The sequence below is a fragment of the Lepisma saccharinum genome, chromosome 20, assembly GCF_977018435.1.
Source record: "Lepisma saccharinum chromosome 20, izLepSacc3.1, whole genome shotgun sequence".
Lineage (NCBI taxonomy): Eukaryota > Metazoa > Arthropoda > Insecta > Zygentoma > Lepismatidae > Lepisma > Lepisma saccharinum.
Window position 1 is genome coordinate 69,960,861 of NC_139248.1, and position 17,039 is coordinate 69,977,899.

At 37.8% G+C, this 17,039-nt stretch overlaps 1 protein-coding gene across 1 annotated transcript in view; it reads left to right on the forward strand.

Moving 5' to 3' along the window:
- The window catches only part of BicC (protein bicaudal C), a 188,832-nt gene that overhangs the window by 157,628 nt on the left and 14,165 nt on the right, over window positions 1–17,039 (forward strand). Inside the window, exons 7-12 of the mRNA XM_083141591.1 lie at window positions 1,662–1,880; window positions 2,338–2,497; window positions 7,745–7,864; window positions 11,998–12,279; window positions 15,373–15,504; window positions 15,921–16,025. Coding sequence (XP_082997717.1) covers window positions 1,662–1,880; window positions 2,338–2,497; window positions 7,745–7,864; window positions 11,998–12,279; window positions 15,373–15,504; window positions 15,921–16,025 — 1,018 coding nt within the window. The remainder of the gene's footprint in view (window positions 1–1,661; window positions 1,881–2,337; window positions 2,498–7,744; window positions 7,865–11,997; window positions 12,280–15,372; window positions 15,505–15,920; window positions 16,026–17,039) is intronic.

A 17,039-nucleotide genomic window follows, 5' to 3' on the forward strand; every position in this document is an offset into this window, starting at 1 on the left:
CGGGTTCAATACTTGGTGGAGGTTCAAGTGGTTCGAATCCCACTTTAAACTGTAGGTCCAGTCCCGATTAGCCTTACTGTGCCTAAAGTAGACTTAAAACGCCAAATCAACCAACCTTATTGCTACGCAATAAACATCAAACTTGGTAATTCATGACCATTTACAGCTAATAGCTAATATTAAGTGTTACACGTAACATTTATAATGTAACTTCACAGCAAATAATTTCAAGGTGGCCCCAAGCTTTTTCATATTGAAATAAGAGCTGAAATTAATGTCCCACATTTACGTTTTACTTCAAAGGGCCCAAAAACTCAGCAGGAAAAGGGGCCCAGGGGAATTGGTCGTTCCTTTGCCCTGAAGGCTATTATCCCTCCTCTGCTACGCAGGGTATACAGCGTATGAGTTAACTCTTTTGAGGGGCGGTGGTTACCTATGCTAAACACACATTCAAACTGAAACTGTTCTTTTCCTGCGAGCTGGTTATCAATGCTGACCACATATATAGTTCCTCAAATCAAGACTAGGTGGTTGGTGTTTACACTTGGCTGTTTCGTTTGTGCTTGGGGAGCTCGATACATGTCTTACACTGAAATCAAGGTGTGTGGTCACGGGTTGTTCTCTTTTGCTTTTTGTGAAAATATATGTCGCCTCAAATTGATTGTGAACATCTTAAGTAATTGAGTTGTACTACTCACATGATTTTTTTTTTTTTTGCAATTTTTTTTTTTTTTTTTTTTGCAATTGACACCAATTACTGCCAAATTTGTGGTTGTGCCACTAACCATTGTGCACAGGCGACCATGTAATCTTGCCAACATGTCTTCAAGAACTCTGTGCAAAGATTGTCTAAAAGGGGACTATGGGTATAACCGCAAGAGCACGTTTAATTATCTCCCCAGTATCTTGCATGTAATCAACATTGCAAATTAATATCTTGAAAAAAAAAATGTTCCTGCCCCTTAAAGATATCAACTCACTTTGTGATTTTAGGTCACAGACAGGTCTGGTTCAACCCCCATAACTGCAGTGTTTGTTTGCTAAAGGACAATCCTCTTCTGCATGTTCCTTCATATCGCTTTCTGTTCAAATTGCATTGTGTTTTCTTGAGTATATACACTGTAAGCCGCTATTAGTATTAGAAGGATAATGTGAAGAGAATCTTGGCCTGGCGCAACCAGGTAAGGCTTAGGGGCTAAAGGCAAATCCACCTTTCAAAAGAGGAGTGTTTACTATCCTTTAACAATCCCCCCAAAAGAGTATTTTGAAAAATAACTATGTTATATGTAACCTCGTTAAAAAATGTTTCAAGCAAAAAATACACTAAATATTTGGGAGTGAGATTCCCCCTGCTTCAAAAAAAGATTCCTGGCTGAGCAGCTGCATTGAAATAAAAGTAAAATATTTCCAGATTCTTCTTCCAGTTATTTATCAGCGATTCAATCATCCTGATTTAGTTTCAAGAAGGTACTACACTGATGTACAGCATGTCTATAACAATAAGTGTGAAGGCAGATGTTTTAAGGTAAGTTAAGGGCATCATGATTTTTCTCACCCATATTTTACTATACTAGTCTTTCCCCCCCCCCCCTTAGAAAATTGTGCTATGCCACTGCATATGACCATGCCTAGAAATTTGAATTTTGTTTTTTGATTTGCAGGAAAACGTAAAGGTCCAGATGACTATGGAAATTTCCACCAACCATCACCCAGTTGTTTTGGGAAAGGACAGTAAGAATTTGCTGCAGATTATGAGCAACACGGGGACAGAAATTATGTTTCCAGATGCGAGCGACAGTAACATCCCGAAGATTAAAAAGAGCAATATAACCATCACTGGCATTATTGAAGATGTGTACAAAGCAAGACATCAATTGATTGTAAGTTATGCATGAATTTACCAATAAATTTATTTATTTTATATTCAAGAATTGCATCAGAATATTAAGATAGAGGTTATTTAATAAAAAAAAGTTATTTCATAACTTGTACGGAGACCAATATGTTGGAAAAGGAAAAGTATTGGCTGGTATTAGATGAATTCCAACTGATAACTTCAGATAACTTTCAGATAGATACTACTGGTATTGGCCAATACCATCATCCTTAATGAAAACTTTACTAAATTTCCAGGTTGATTGTACACTAGGTTTTCAGATGTACCTCTGACGCTAGCAGATGCATTTCAACATTCCAACAATACAAAAAATGTATCCATTCCACAGTAGTATTCCACAGAACCTCTTCCTATAATTTTAAAGAAGCTATACAATAGGAGTGTTGTATGTAGATTTAGGTTGAAAATAAAAACAAAACAAAAATTTCTTTGCTTTTCAGGGCTCGCTTCCTCTCGTCCTCATGTGTGAATTGAGAGAAGACGTCAGCGCTGAAAAGGTGCAGACGATAATGGAGAAGCTAAATGTTCAAATATCTTTCAGACCAAAGACAAAGCAGGGAACATTGACAGTGACAATCAAGGGGGTGGAGAAACATGCAAGTAAGTGATTTACTATTTGAATTACCTTAGTTTGTTTTATGCCTAGGAATGTTGTAAACTATAAAATTTGGTTTAAATTGGTGATAACTGGATGTAATGAAATGATTTTTAGTTTCCTCCTGCTAGTATAATTAATTAATTTGGAAACTAGCGATTTTCATTGCCATACTGAAAAATTTAAATCAAATATTTCCAGTTCAATATATACTGTACAGACTAAGGTGTTGTGCTTTTGAACTCCCCAACTGCGGGATAGCATGGGTTCGAGTCTGCCTGGGTTCAGTGTCTGGGTTCTCGGCCTGTGTATGGGAGTGGTGGCAATCCACCATCATGAGGGAGGTACGAGTAGCGTAACCTGGTCTCCGAAATCTCCCCCCTCCCCTTTACCCCATTAACAGTTGAAGATCTCCACTCCTCCAGGTAGGATTGTGGGAGGGAAAGTGGCAATCGGGAGATAGGCAAAGACCTTTCCAGGCCTGTCGAACCATTGCACAACCTAATTGGTTATTATAACTGCACAACCTAAATTCACCTTGGTGCACATCTGTCAACCTCCAAATAATTCTTGAAGCTTTCCTGGTGGTGCATATTGAAGAGGTTTTCTCAGGCATGGTGACAGCCCCTCCCTCAACAGCTTTGATTTCTCACCAGCGCTGACAGTTGAAAAACACTGGTGCAGCTATTATTTGTAACATTTTTGCTCATCAAGGTTCAATTCATGCTGTAAGCTCTGAAGAAAGTCTAAATCTCTTTCTCTGGACCTTCACAAGTCCATAACTACCAATGGTCAGTGTTGAGAAATATGCATGTGATTTTTTTTTGTACTTTACACATAAAATATAATACACTAAAGTTGCTGACAAAGGCAGGTTATTAAGTATTAAAAACACTTTACATGTAACGTTTCCACCCTCTTACAGGATCTTCCTCAGACGAAGAACTAAACTAAACATGCTATGTGTGTATATTCTTTGTGTTTGTGTATTTCATCATTTTAGTTTAGGTATTTGTCTGGAGAGACCCTAAATATCCATGGATACTATTATTAACACGATGAGTTTGAAAATTTCCTCAGTTTTCCCTCTTGATAATTATGGGATAGATCTTATAAAATGGGCAAAAACTTAACTCCACTTTTTTCAAATACATTTCACTTTTACATGTAATGAGAAGAAAGAGCATGAGGATTTGACAATTGGAGGTCAAGAGAGAAGGCTTATGACTTTCACATTTTTTTTCTTATATTATTTAGTATTATTTAGTAAATTGGGTCATGAGAATTATATATCTTCAAGAGAGTGGTATTTGGTTGTTTCCCTTCAAGTAATCCATCCAGTGTCCATAAGGCTGATGTTAGAAGCAAAATTCCAGAAATGGTTCGAAATTGTATCACTTCTCAGATTGTTTCAGTACAGTATTAAAAAACTGAGTAAATAAATGGAGACAAAAAGCCTTGCTTTAAATTACTAGCAATTTACATTGAGTAATTGCCTTTGAACTCTGCCATTTAAACTCTGCCAGTGACTTTTTTCTCTCTTCGAAAACAACATGCGGATAGCCTGTTAATCTATGCAAAGCCACCCTCTTTTCGCTACAAAACTAAAAAAAACAACAAAAAAAACTATAAAAACGTTTCCATGCAATGAATGCACAAAAGGGACATGGTTGGAAAAGCTCTATCTGCAAACATTTGCCCAAGGAATGCAAAAATGTGTATGGTATATCTATACCCTACTGACTGAACTACCACACCTCACAACTAATTTGTTGTGAAAATTGTGTGTGGGGTAATAAAATTCACAGCATAAGGGAAGTCAATTTTACTCTGAATTCATAGCATGCAATCACTTTCAGTATCTTAATTAACACTTAATTAACACTAGACGCCTTGAACCTGGCTACATCAACACAGGCCTTCCATTTGTCCCTATCCTGAGCAAGATTTATATATGATTTTCCATCCATGAGCAAGGTCTATATACTCTTTTTTTCCATCCCTACAAAATTTTTTTCCACCCCTACAAATTTCCTTTAGGTCTATTTTCGTCTTGGTCATCCTGCTGGACTTTTACTATCAGGTTTCCCAACAAGAATCGTGTAAACAACTCTTTTCCTCTCCCATTCGTGCCACATGGCCTGCACACTTGTCTTTTAGTATCTTGCCTGACTGCAAATCTGGGCATCATGAGTGTGTTGCACTGGCTGCATAAGGTATGTGATCAGTAGAGACCGGATGTTAGGCAAAATGCCTATTCTTTCCTGTTAGAGATATGATGAAAACTAATGTTGCGAAGACCAGGGGGGAGGGATTAGCTTTATTTAAAGGCATTTTAATTTTGCCTATTTTGCCTATTTCATACGATATTGCCTATATTATTTCATAAATGCCAGATATTGCCTATTTTAGGCATTTTCTTTAAAATTGGGAGAAAATTGCAGAGGAAATTCGTGTTTCATTTCCCGAAGTTGACTCTTTAATTTCCAATGCTAAGAAAATATTCCTCAAAGCATCATCCCGGGTTCTTCTGTTTAAAGAAACAGCCTCTGAACTTGATTTGCTTCCACAGCCAATACTAACTAGATGGGGTACTTGGATATCTGCTGCAGTATATTACGCGACAAACTATCAGAAGGTGTGGCTGAAATACGTAATTAATTCCCTATCTGAAGATGATGCAACATCAATGCGCGTAACACAGTGTCTTTTGAACAATTCTGTTGTGCGAAACGACTTAGGATTCATCACCACCCATTATTCAAGTTTGCCAGACGCAATAACATTACTGGAAGAGAGAAGTGAAACACTGATAAATTCTATGGACCGTTTTCATCCTGCAGTTCACCAAATTTGTACTGTACCAGGTGCTAAAGGTCAGGCTGTTCGTGAGAAATGTCAGTGAGTTATTGCAGCTAATAAGGACTTGGACAAATTAAGGGCAATTCAACAAGTTCTGAAAGGTGAAAATATACAAACTGAGTTAGATCCAAATGTTCTCGCGTGCTTTATGCTCCAGTAACACCTGTGGAGGTTGAAAGATCTTTTTCAATTCTAAAAAAAATGTGTTGTCCGATCGCAGACATAACTTGTCGGTTGTTCACCTGAAGAAATACCTTGTTGTGATGTGCAACCGCAATTAATGCTTCTTATTCAGACTACCAAACCATACAGTACATACTTGAAATGCATTTAAACAGTTTCTTAGTTCGAACTGCTGTGTGGAATATATAGTGTAAATTTTTAACTGAAATAACACTGTGAGCAGTGATAGTGTATATTTAAATAATTTGTGTACTGGTTGGAAGTAGCCAACAATTTATTTTGTCAGACTATTGTGTGTAGCCATTATACATGGAAACTTTTGGGCTGACATGACTCCTGTTTGCAGTGATTTATTAAGTACAATATTGGACTGCGTTCCTAATCATGAGCTCCTGGTTTATTTTAAGCAACTATAAAGAATTTACCGGTATGTTTCTATATTTTTTAAACACCTATTTCTTTTTGTATGTCTATCTTCATTATTTTGAGTTAAATTTCATTGCCTTTTTTATTGCCTATTTGTATTTTAATGCATATTTTACTGCCTATTTTGAAAATTATAAGTGCTTATTTGCCTGCCTATTTTATGTTTTTAGTGCCTAAACATCCGGTCTCTAGTGATCAGGCACGTAACCAGGCAGTAGCCGGGGGGTGCTAACCCCCCCCTCCCCCAATCATTGCTGTCAGGGCCTTAGACATTATGTAATGAGGTAAATTTTTTGTATAATTAGAGTAAAAAGTGAAAATGTAGACAGCAGCTATTTTCTAGTGTTTTCAATATTTAAACAAGGCCTTGTTGGAAAATGTAACCTGTACACCCTATGGAAATTCATAATGTTGTATGTAAACATGCTGCATAAATATACAGTACCTATTTTCTGTTCCAAGAATAGAATTTGTTATTTGTCCCATTACAATGTACAGTGCGTTCATTTCGATCTTCAGCCGAGAGATCGGGAGAAGTGTGGCAGTCGGCACTGTCGGAGATGCAGACAGATAATAAAACATTTTAATCATAGTTTTGACCAGTAACGTCCTACTTAAGTTTATATCCTTGAAAGAGTTTTGTGTCGATAGTGATCGGTTGGAGGTTTCGAATGTGCAACACTGTATAAAGATTACGCTGCAGACGAAACCGTTATAAGTCGATGGTGTGCGGGAGCTTCCTTGCAATCCGAAATCTCTGAGCTAGAGTTTTATTGTTCATTCGCGACTAGATAGTGGCGAGCAGATGTAAACCAAGATTGTTAATTTCGTACTGTGCGCAAGAGTGTTGTTCTTGGTTACTTGCCGTTACTTGTTTGTCTTATTGCAGTGTGTATTTGTGTTGTCAGTGAGACGATTGGAATGCCAGCTGCAAGGTTCACGTTAGAACAAACAATTTTTGTGTATGACACGTGAAAACAGACACTGTGTCAATTTGTACAGAAATTCCCAGGCGTTTCACCTCCACATAGAGATAGTTAAACATCTTGTCCTTAAATTACGAGAAACTGGATCGTTGTTAAAACACCTAAGCAAAAAAGACTGTTTCTAACCGAAGCAAACTCGATGAAATTGGTGCAGCGTTAGAACGTTCTCCAAACAAACCTCTGTGCAGTGTTTCACAGGAGAAGGGCGTGTCAAAATCAGCACATCCAGCCACTAAGCTACTAAAATTAAATCCGTACTCTTATAACACAGGTTAGTGCTAGTTTTGTAATATTTATATAAATGTTTGCGTATGTCCATACAAATAAGCGGGCATTACGGGCAGCAAATGTCGGCATCTCCGTCAGCACCAGCCACCATGCTTCTCCCGATCTCTCTGCTGAAGATCGAAATGAACACACGGTAGAAACAAAGTTTTTAAAAAAAATTGAAATTATTTAATTCTGTGAAAGTCTATTTAAATAATGAAATCAATATCTTGACCTTTGTGCAATTTCAATTATTTGTAGTTTCATTAGATCTTTCACATATTCAAGCACACTTCTGCTGCTTGTGTGGTGAATGAGAAGCATTCTACTCAAAATATGCTCAAAATGGTAATGTTTGATGATGCTGGCTGTCAATTCATTAATTTAATCCTATCAATACTCATCTTCATAAATTAGACAAAAGTGACACAAAAAGCGAAGTAAAAAAAAAGCTGTAGTATGTTGCAGTGCAGTATTTACAATATACTTTCTTCAGAGATTCTTGTAATGGATTCTCCTTTATTCCAGGCAACATCTATGAAGCCCGCAGCTGGTTGTTGGCCCTAAAGGAGCCGACCGTCACTGCAGACATCCCAAAGACTTATTTCATTCCAGACACAGTTCCTACATTTGGAGGCAATGGACTGAGTAAGCATCATGTCTTTACTTTGTATAAGTGGCAAATAGAATGTAATTATACGGGAAAAAGAGAAGAAAAGAGAAAACAGAGGGAAAAGGGGATCCCTTCCCTCCTGGGACACTCAATTTCACAAGACTTAATTTGGGAAACAGGGGAGTGGGAAAATCAAATACTGTTGCTGTACATACTGCATGAACAATATGAAAGTCTCTTACCACATTAAGGGGCCTCCCCGATGGTGCAGTGGTAGCGTCATCACCTTGTAATCAAGGGGTCCCAGGTTCGATACCCGGTGGAGGCACAAGTGGTTCGGATCCCACCTTAAACTGTAGGTCCAGTCCCGATTAGCCTTACTGTGCATAAAGTGGACTTGTAACACCAAATCAAATCTTACCACATTATCCTGAATTTTTGAAGAAAGCATGGACTGCAGATGTTTCAATTGCATGCACTGTTCAGAGCTGGTCGGACTTCCCCCGGCTGCAGGCATTGAACCAGTTGTTTACCTTACGGATGATTTCGTTAACTGGTGAATTGGGTATCCATCATGTCTGTGTGCCAAGGATTGTGACAACTGATCAGCAACATATTGTCTTCATGCAGTGTGTTGTCTTCAGCTGATCAGGAACATGTTGTCTTCATGCAGTGTTCTTGTCCAGGGCAAGACAGGTGAAGAGCCGCCCTCTTGTGACATTAGTAATTTGTAATTTAGATCTTGTTCTCTCCACAACATTGTTAATATTTCTATCTGTACTACTATAGGGCACATAATCTTCTTGCTGAAGGACATAACAAATTTCACCATAATTAGTTAAAACCTGGATGCATAAACTTGATTGCATAAACCATACCGAGAAAGTAGTCAGTCAGGACATTGGCAGATCAATTATATCAAGACAATTAGTGTCAAAGCAGCAGGTACTTTGCCTTAAGAATGGCTTGGGACAATTGTCTCTTAGCAGCTTTTTCTTGTAGTAGGTTACTTTTAACATACTGTAACTTGGATAATGATTGGAGATAACATGTTACAGAGTACTGAAAGAGTTTAGAGGTATGTAATTAACAATTATTTTGGTGTTTCAAAACACACTTTTTAGCGATAGAACTACACCATTCCTGGTGCCCATCATGCGGGCACCTTTTTAGAAATTCACGTCCTGGCATAGCGTGCCTGCATACTGGTCAGATTTAATTTCAAACGTCGCACAAGAAAGTATTTACTTTTCATTTTTCCCTTTCTTCTAACTGATCAGAGGAATTTTTTTTTTCCCATCAGGATTATCAGGGTTGCTACGCGACTGGAAAACCTGGAAAACAGTGAAAAGTCAGGGAATTTGGTTGGTCAGGGAATTTTGCATATTTTCTGGAATTTACGTGCGTTTTGGAGTTACAGGAGAACCAGTTACAAAATGAACGAACTGTTCATTTCCACTTAAGAATTCGGTTCTTGTGATTGCAGTCCTCCCAAAAAAAATTCAGTTCAGAAACTTGTTCCTCTCGTCATTATGACTTCGTCTGTTACGTACGAAATTATGGTTCCTTCGCATTTCAATTCTATATTTATTCACTCTCGGATCTAGGTTCTTGGATCTGTTCATTTTGCGACTCGTTCTTGTGAACCTGTTCAAGACCGGAATTTGGAGAGGCGTGAGATTTTTCCTTAGAGAACAAACTACTTAAGATGAAACCTACGCACCACCCATCCTCAGAATTTCTTGTGGAAAAAATGTTGCTTTAGCTTTGTGTGTGGTGAGGAAATTTTCTTTCTTGAAGAACACACCCGTTCGGAACCAGTTCTCTTTTGATACGTGAAGCGGAGCAGGTTGGTGTTAGGACAGTTTATTGGTTTTGGATCTGCAATAAAGCTTGAAGAGCAGAATTTCATGTAACTGGCTGTGGTAGATGTCACACTGGACGGGTGCGGATGCCGAGTAAAAACAAAGGGACTCACTACTTCGTTCCCCCCATGAACCCGTTCTGTGAATTTGAGTCCTTCATTTGTGACCCGTTCAGAAGCGACCTGATCAACTACTTCATTTGCTCATTGTCGTAGTTTTTACATTGCAGAGATGTGTTACACCCGAGAAATTAGTGATTTTATGCAGTATCAGTGACGTCATTATTCGAATATGCATGTGTTTTGTACATGTAAAACGAATTTATTTTTTAAAAACTGGTGCGAAATAGAGGAATTAAACATAAGCTGGTCACACATCGTTGTTAGGTTAGGAACGTTTGTTTCATGCCGATAGTAATTTTACGTATTGTTTGCGTATAGAATGAAATTATAATTTTACGTATTGTTTGCGTATAGAATGAAATTATGCTGAAAAGTGGTGAAAATGAGCCCAAGTTCCTTTTGTTTTATTACAATTTCATCATGCTACAAATGCAACTTTTACATGGTTTGATTTCGATTTATGTCTGTTAACACATACTGCAGAGTTTTAGCGATTACTTAAGATTTTGTGAATATATGCTTTTGTGGTTAGGTTAGGAAGGTCAGGTTTGGTTGTCTTAGAATTAAAATAAAGACCCTGAATGCACTCTACTAAGGTTCAGATATATTTTACATTCATTCCCACTAGTTTACGATACTGTTGCTTGTCAACCGGAGAATACCTTGTCCATGGGAAGCGTATATGATTGAGTAAGGTAATTTTTTTTTTTCAACATAAATAACTTTCTTTCGAATCCAAATAGTGCTCATTATTTTAAGGAAGGTTCAAATTTCGTGTCACAATAATTGCCAAAATTCTATGACAATTAGTCTTCCTGCTAGGAAAATTTGAAAAACAAAATCATAAAACATTCGAAACTGATTTTGATGTTTTCCGTAATATAAAATTGGTTCCAGCATGTGGAAAACTCAAATAATGGAGATATTTGATTCCAAAGTATGGCCCACGTGTATATGTATATATATTTTTTTTAGGTGTATGGTTGGTCACCAGCCCCATTCACGTTCTGAATTTCCATAATATGTACTATTTTCAATAAATTAAAAAAATATAATCATTAAACTTATTGCATATTTTCTAAAGGTACCTGATCTAATTTTCTGTTGTTTCTCATTTGTATTGATATAGGCTAATTCAGGTTGTATACAGGTTACATTGTAAAGCTTTGATATATGCCACATTTTTTTATTGATTCTTTTACACCACCTTAATTGTAATGACTTAGTGAAAATGGGGAAGTACAATAGTTAGTTATTTTTCATTGAATAACATTATATTAATCACTTGGTAAATTTTCAGCTAATAACTGTGTATGTTCATATTCATAATAATTAACATGCCTGCATATTTAATTGAAAAATATGAGGTTCAAAAGCAAAAATCATGATGACAAACATGTCTGGAAAAAATTTATTTCTGGTCTGGAAAACCTGGAAAAGTCAGGGAATTTCAAAAAATCGTAGCTACCCTGATTATAGCCCAAAGTATACAGGATTTTGTGTAAAAATTTATATTTATGGTTTTGCCTTCATTTTTTCAACATGCATGCAAAGGTAAAATACTTGACGCGCGGGAGGGGGGGGGGGGACTAGACATCTGTATCAGTGGCGTGCCCAGGATTTTCGAAAGGCTTGGGTTATGTATACTTTTTCTTGGTAGTTAGCCCTCATTTTGTCATATTTTCCTACCTTTGACGTTCTTTTTCTGGCTCCAAAGGGGCAGGGGTTATAACCCTCACCACCACCACTCCCCCCCCACGGCACGCCACTAATCTGTATATTGGTAGGCTTTTAAGTAGGGATGGCACTCTTTATCAGCCTATATGCACATATCATTGTATTGGTAAAATGACTAATTATCTTACCACTCCGATATATCAATAAATATCCAAAACTGTACCAATTTTTATGGATAATCTCCATGCTCGACTTTTTAAGAATGTAAATTTCTAAATCTAAAACATCTTTTGCACTGCAGTCACCTGGAAACGCCCATTTATTAAGGAGGTCTATGAACTTTTCAGGTTGAAAGACCATTTTGAATCTTGGTTTGTAGAATATCTGGATCGGTAAATTATATATCTGTACTATATCAGTATCTCCTGAAATTTCATATCTGCCCATCCCTAGTTTTAAGTATTATAAAATGGTCTGGAAAAATGAAACTTTTTTTTTTTCCAGGTATGTTTTCAAGACTGCTCTCGTTGAATACGGGTAACTCTCCATTCCTTCAGCTCCCATCTCCGTCCCAAGTGTCTCCGACCCCAGCCAGCTTCATGCCATTCTCATTCAATGCCTGGCAGCCAATGGTGCCTTACCACTCCCTGCCCTCTCAGATGGGAGGAATGCAGCAGGTCTTTTCCCACCCCTTGCAGAGGAACCAGTTCACCAACATGGCCCCCAAAGTGACCAACAGAATCCAGGCTTCTCATCAGCACAATGGGGATGTGCAGGAGTGGCAATGTAAGTGTTACGATATGTAACCTGCATCAGAAGTACTTCTAAGTACAGTCAACTCTCAATTCAACGACCTTTCACAGTTCCCGGGAAAAGGGTAGTTATTTCGAAGGGGTCATTATTGGAATTTACACCAATTTTCAGCTTAAACGTAGCTCAAACGGACAGTTTTTTCACAAAAAAAGAATTTAAAATAATGTTACTTTCTTTCAATTCTGCACAGTCATTGCTTTTCCAGGAAATTCTTACAATTCTTGTTCATGAGAAACCCGTTTGCACCGAGACCAATGGAAAGGAAAATGATCTCTTGCTTATTGCAAGCAAAAGAAGAATCTTGATACCAGTTAGACTGGTGCCAGCAAAAGTCTGGAGATAATCGGGCAGAATGAATGTTGGATTTTATAGGGGTCTACTGGAGCATTGTCTGTTACAAGATTAACTGGTAAGATTAGATATCTCGTGAGAAACAACACAACCTCTTTAGTCACCAGACAAAGAAAAATAAAGGCAGGGCTGTAATTTTCGTTCTGGTTCGGCTGTGTAAAATACATCGTAAAAAAAGTGACTTTTCTTTGCTTCAACCAACTTCATTCACCCTCCTCCCCCATTCAAGGGAGCAGTCCAAACTCCTTCCTTGACTTGCATTGTAATCCAGCGTGAAAAAGGAAATGAGCAATTTGTGCGTTTCCCAAAGCGTATTCTAGGACACGTCATGGTCGCAGTCGATAATCATTCGGATTTGGAATTGAATTTCATTTTAAACTGTATATTTATTCCCGATTAGCCCATCAGCATAAAATGTGCTGGAAACATTATGAAACTGCGCATTTTCACATCATTTTCACATATCAAAATGGTAGATCGTTATTTACTCTCACATTAATCTGGGATTTAATGTTGGATTTAGGAGTATTCTCGATGTCAAACACCCACCCCTCCAATGTTTTCCTCTTGAATAATGTCTTTGAGACCATCCTACATTGAATACTTTTTTCTTCCTTTTTTTTTTTCCTTTTCTTCACTGAATGGTTCTGAAGAAAATCAAGTTTGAATTTCCTTATCGTCGTAACTTTTTCCTTAGGCCGGGATGAGTCATCCCTGTTATCAGCAAGCAAGAGCTTTGCAGAAGACAAAACACTGGTGAGCAACAGGTGGGGAAGAAGCAACTGTCGAAGAGGGAACTGTTAACAGCAGTGTAAAGAAGAAAGAAATGACCCTTGCTTTATGTTTTACCATGCAACAGACAATAATATGGGCAATATTTTCTATGCAGACAACAGCATATAAAAAAGGGGACCTGCATTCTGCAATTATCAACATTGCCCTGCATTCTGCAATTATCAACATTGCCGTGCACACCAGTGGCGGAGACTGACCTGGGGAAAGGGATGGGAGGTCACTTTTTTTTTTTTTTACTTGTTCTATGGCTTTTGTTTGTTTTCAAGAATATATCCAGAACTGGTTGCTCCATCTTACATGTCACCACCCTCGCCTGTAATCAGTGTATGTGCATACACGAGCAAGAAAATCGTGGCTGAAACAATCTGCATCCCCCCCCCCCCCCCGGTTTGCTGACAGTAAAAGAGGGAGAAGTCAGTCAGCCAAGGGAACACTTTTATTGGCAGACAGATATTACAACATCGACACAAGTAGGAAAACGTATGAAGTGGGAAATGGGAATTATGATGCACGTAATATCTGAATGCAGGGAACAAAGAACACACTTTGAATGAAAGTGGTTACCGAAAGTTGTCTGCTACAAGGCCGAGAGTGCTGAACTCTAGGTCAGAGCTGGACACATGGGCCAGACTTCCAGGTGCCACACACCTGTATTTTCGAACATTTCTACGATCTTATCTCTCGAGGTGGTGTATTTATCGACGAAAGAGCTCTGCCAGCAGTCATTTCGGGCTGCTCCCCCGCGAGTTTTCAGCAGCTCTTAGGACAAGGAAACAAGTCAAGTAGATTTAAAATAACATCGAAGCACATTCGATCTTCTCTTCTCGTATATCCAAGAGCAAGCCTGACTTGAGGTAGGGGAGGGCAGAGGTCAAGTGCTATTGGATATCACTAGAGCATGGTGTGGTGGTACATATTTTTAGTTCAGACCCAATTGTGAGCAGTAGAGCGCTCGTAAAGGAATGAGTGGAGAAAGAAAATGCATTTTTCGGCCGATTTCCTTCAATTTTTCAACTTTTTTTTCCAAATTTTTCACGGTTCCTTGGAAAAGGGTAGTTACTTCGAGAGGGTCGTTATACCCGTGGTCGTACAATCGAGAGTGGACTGTACTTAGAACTTAAAAATGCAAAAAAATGTAATATCCATACAAATTATTCAAGTTCTTACTTTTCACATTAATGTTTTTTTTTAAATTTTCATTCTCCACCTCTGGATATTCAGAGATTTGTTTGTCTACATTGGTTGAATTTACTTTTGAGTGGAATGCATAAATTTTATTTAAAACACTAAAATGCTGACCTAGGCAAAATTTCTTGTAAAAAAAAACTACACTATAAACGTAGTTTCCACCCTCTCAACGGTGTCTTCATACAAAGATACACAATAACATTTAAAGGATTTGTTGTGAAATTATCTGAAGAAGCCTGTTAGAGGGTGCAAACATTGTCAGTAGTGTAGTTTTTACAAGAAATTTTGCCTTGCTCAACAAATCATCACAGTTCCCAACCTGACCATAGATTTTCATGAAATTTTGTAGAATGGTAGAGGACATGAAGTAACTTAATGTGACATGTGTGAAATTTTATCCATCAATGCGTTTCTACAGCAGGGTTGCAAACTTCATAAAAATGTCAAATTTATGCTTAACTTTCATCTTGGGGCTTGGTATGAAGCTAAGGGAGCTCGGTCATATGATGTGAACCTTTGACCTTGAATACCTAAAAGGAAGTATCTTCAATTGTGGTGGAAATAAGGTATGTTTTACAGTTAAATAAATGTAGTCTGTTTCATTTTCAGATGGCTAACAATACTTCATTGTTAGAATACGTTTCAAAGTATCATACATGTGTGCCTGTTCAAGGTGATGTGATCTCAGCCTGAAATTATGACAAGTGTGTTTACTGGAAAATTCTTTCGTAGCGTTCTCTGCTGGAAGCAGTTCCCCAAGCAGCATTTCCAGCCCCAGTGTGAGCCCACGTGACAATTCCCCCCTGCAGACTTCCTGGAACCTGGACATGAACTTCATGCCCCAGCAGCAGAGTAGCATACATGGTAAATATTTTCTGCTCATTGAAATGCTGAGTTTTCAGTGTACACATTATTTTATATTTGCTATCAGTTTAGGGGGAGCCAAATCTGAAATTCATTCCTATGAAAGTATTGCCAGAAACAAAAGCGAAACAAATATTTATATTTATAAATAATAATATTCTGATGTAGACATAAAAGGGAGTGAAATTTGCTATTCATAATAATTAACGAACATATATTTAATTGAAAAAGAAGGTTCAAAAGCAAAAATGAAAATAAACATTCTCTAAGAAAAATCACTTTGATGGGATAAACTGGGAATTTCATAATCAAGCGGAATTTCATAATCAAGCAATCGTATCAACCGTGTAAAAGCTCCATATCACGCTTTGAATTTTTATAAGTTTCAATTGTATAACTAGCATTTTCCTTTGCAGACAACCCTGAAAGAAAAGCGCCAGGCTATGAAAAGACACTCGAGAGGACAGTCAGGACCGCAATGAACCAGGACTACGACCAGAAGAGACAGTTGGCTGTCCAAGGTAAAAATTCTATTGGTTATTTATTAATAGGACTTGGAAGTTGAACATTTTTTTTTTCCTCATCCTTGAAGACCTTATTAAACCCTCATTTTCCATTCAGGTATGAACAGGTTTTCTGTAGGGAGGGGGAGGGATAGAGGGAGGGGGTAGGTCTGTCACTCTACCAATGGAACACTTTGTGTTGGCAAATATTATGACGACATCGGCACACTTAGGAAGATGCATGAAGTGGGAAACAGCAATTATGACAAAACATGTTTGGAATGAAAGCAGTTACTGGACGTTGTCAGCTACAAGGCTGAAAGTTGCTCACTCACTGGAACCAATGGCAAAACAAGCTTAGCACTTTGGGTAGCGGCCGGTAGAGTGCTTGTGTAGGGGATGAGTGTGAATAAAAGTAGTGCAAAAAAAATTATTTTTTCGTCAGATTTCCTTCAATGTTTAAACTTTTTGCCAAATATTTTCACGGTTCCTGGGAAAAGGGTCATTACTTCGAGAGCGAGAGTTGACCTCCAAAATCACCTATTGGTTTGTAAACAGTCAAAATTTACCTTAAATTTCTTCGGCTGAGTTGTGTAATAAATGTGATTTAATGACAAATGAGAATTTGGTTGTCAAATTGTGGGAAATGTTGACGTGATGGGGGAAAAAGGGAAATGTTGACGTGATGGGGAAAAAATTGATGTTATTTCAGTGATTGGAGAGGTTTCCTTGCTGGCCACTATTATCACTTTAAATCTTAATCTATGGTTTTAAAGTAAAATTAATCACAATATTACTGAAAATATAATCTGATGCATGCAAAACACAACTATAATTTCACACCCTGACAGACTTCTGTATTGTGCAAAGTGCACTCTGAAAGGAGGTGATTGACTTATACAGAAAACCCTAGTTTTGTATAGCCTTAAGTGCTTTTTCTCCTGTTGTCTCAGTAGTTCAAACCATCAAACAACAGTTTTTATCAAATCGTCTATTTTCTTGCAACATTTGAGAAAAATCAAGGTTTCATTC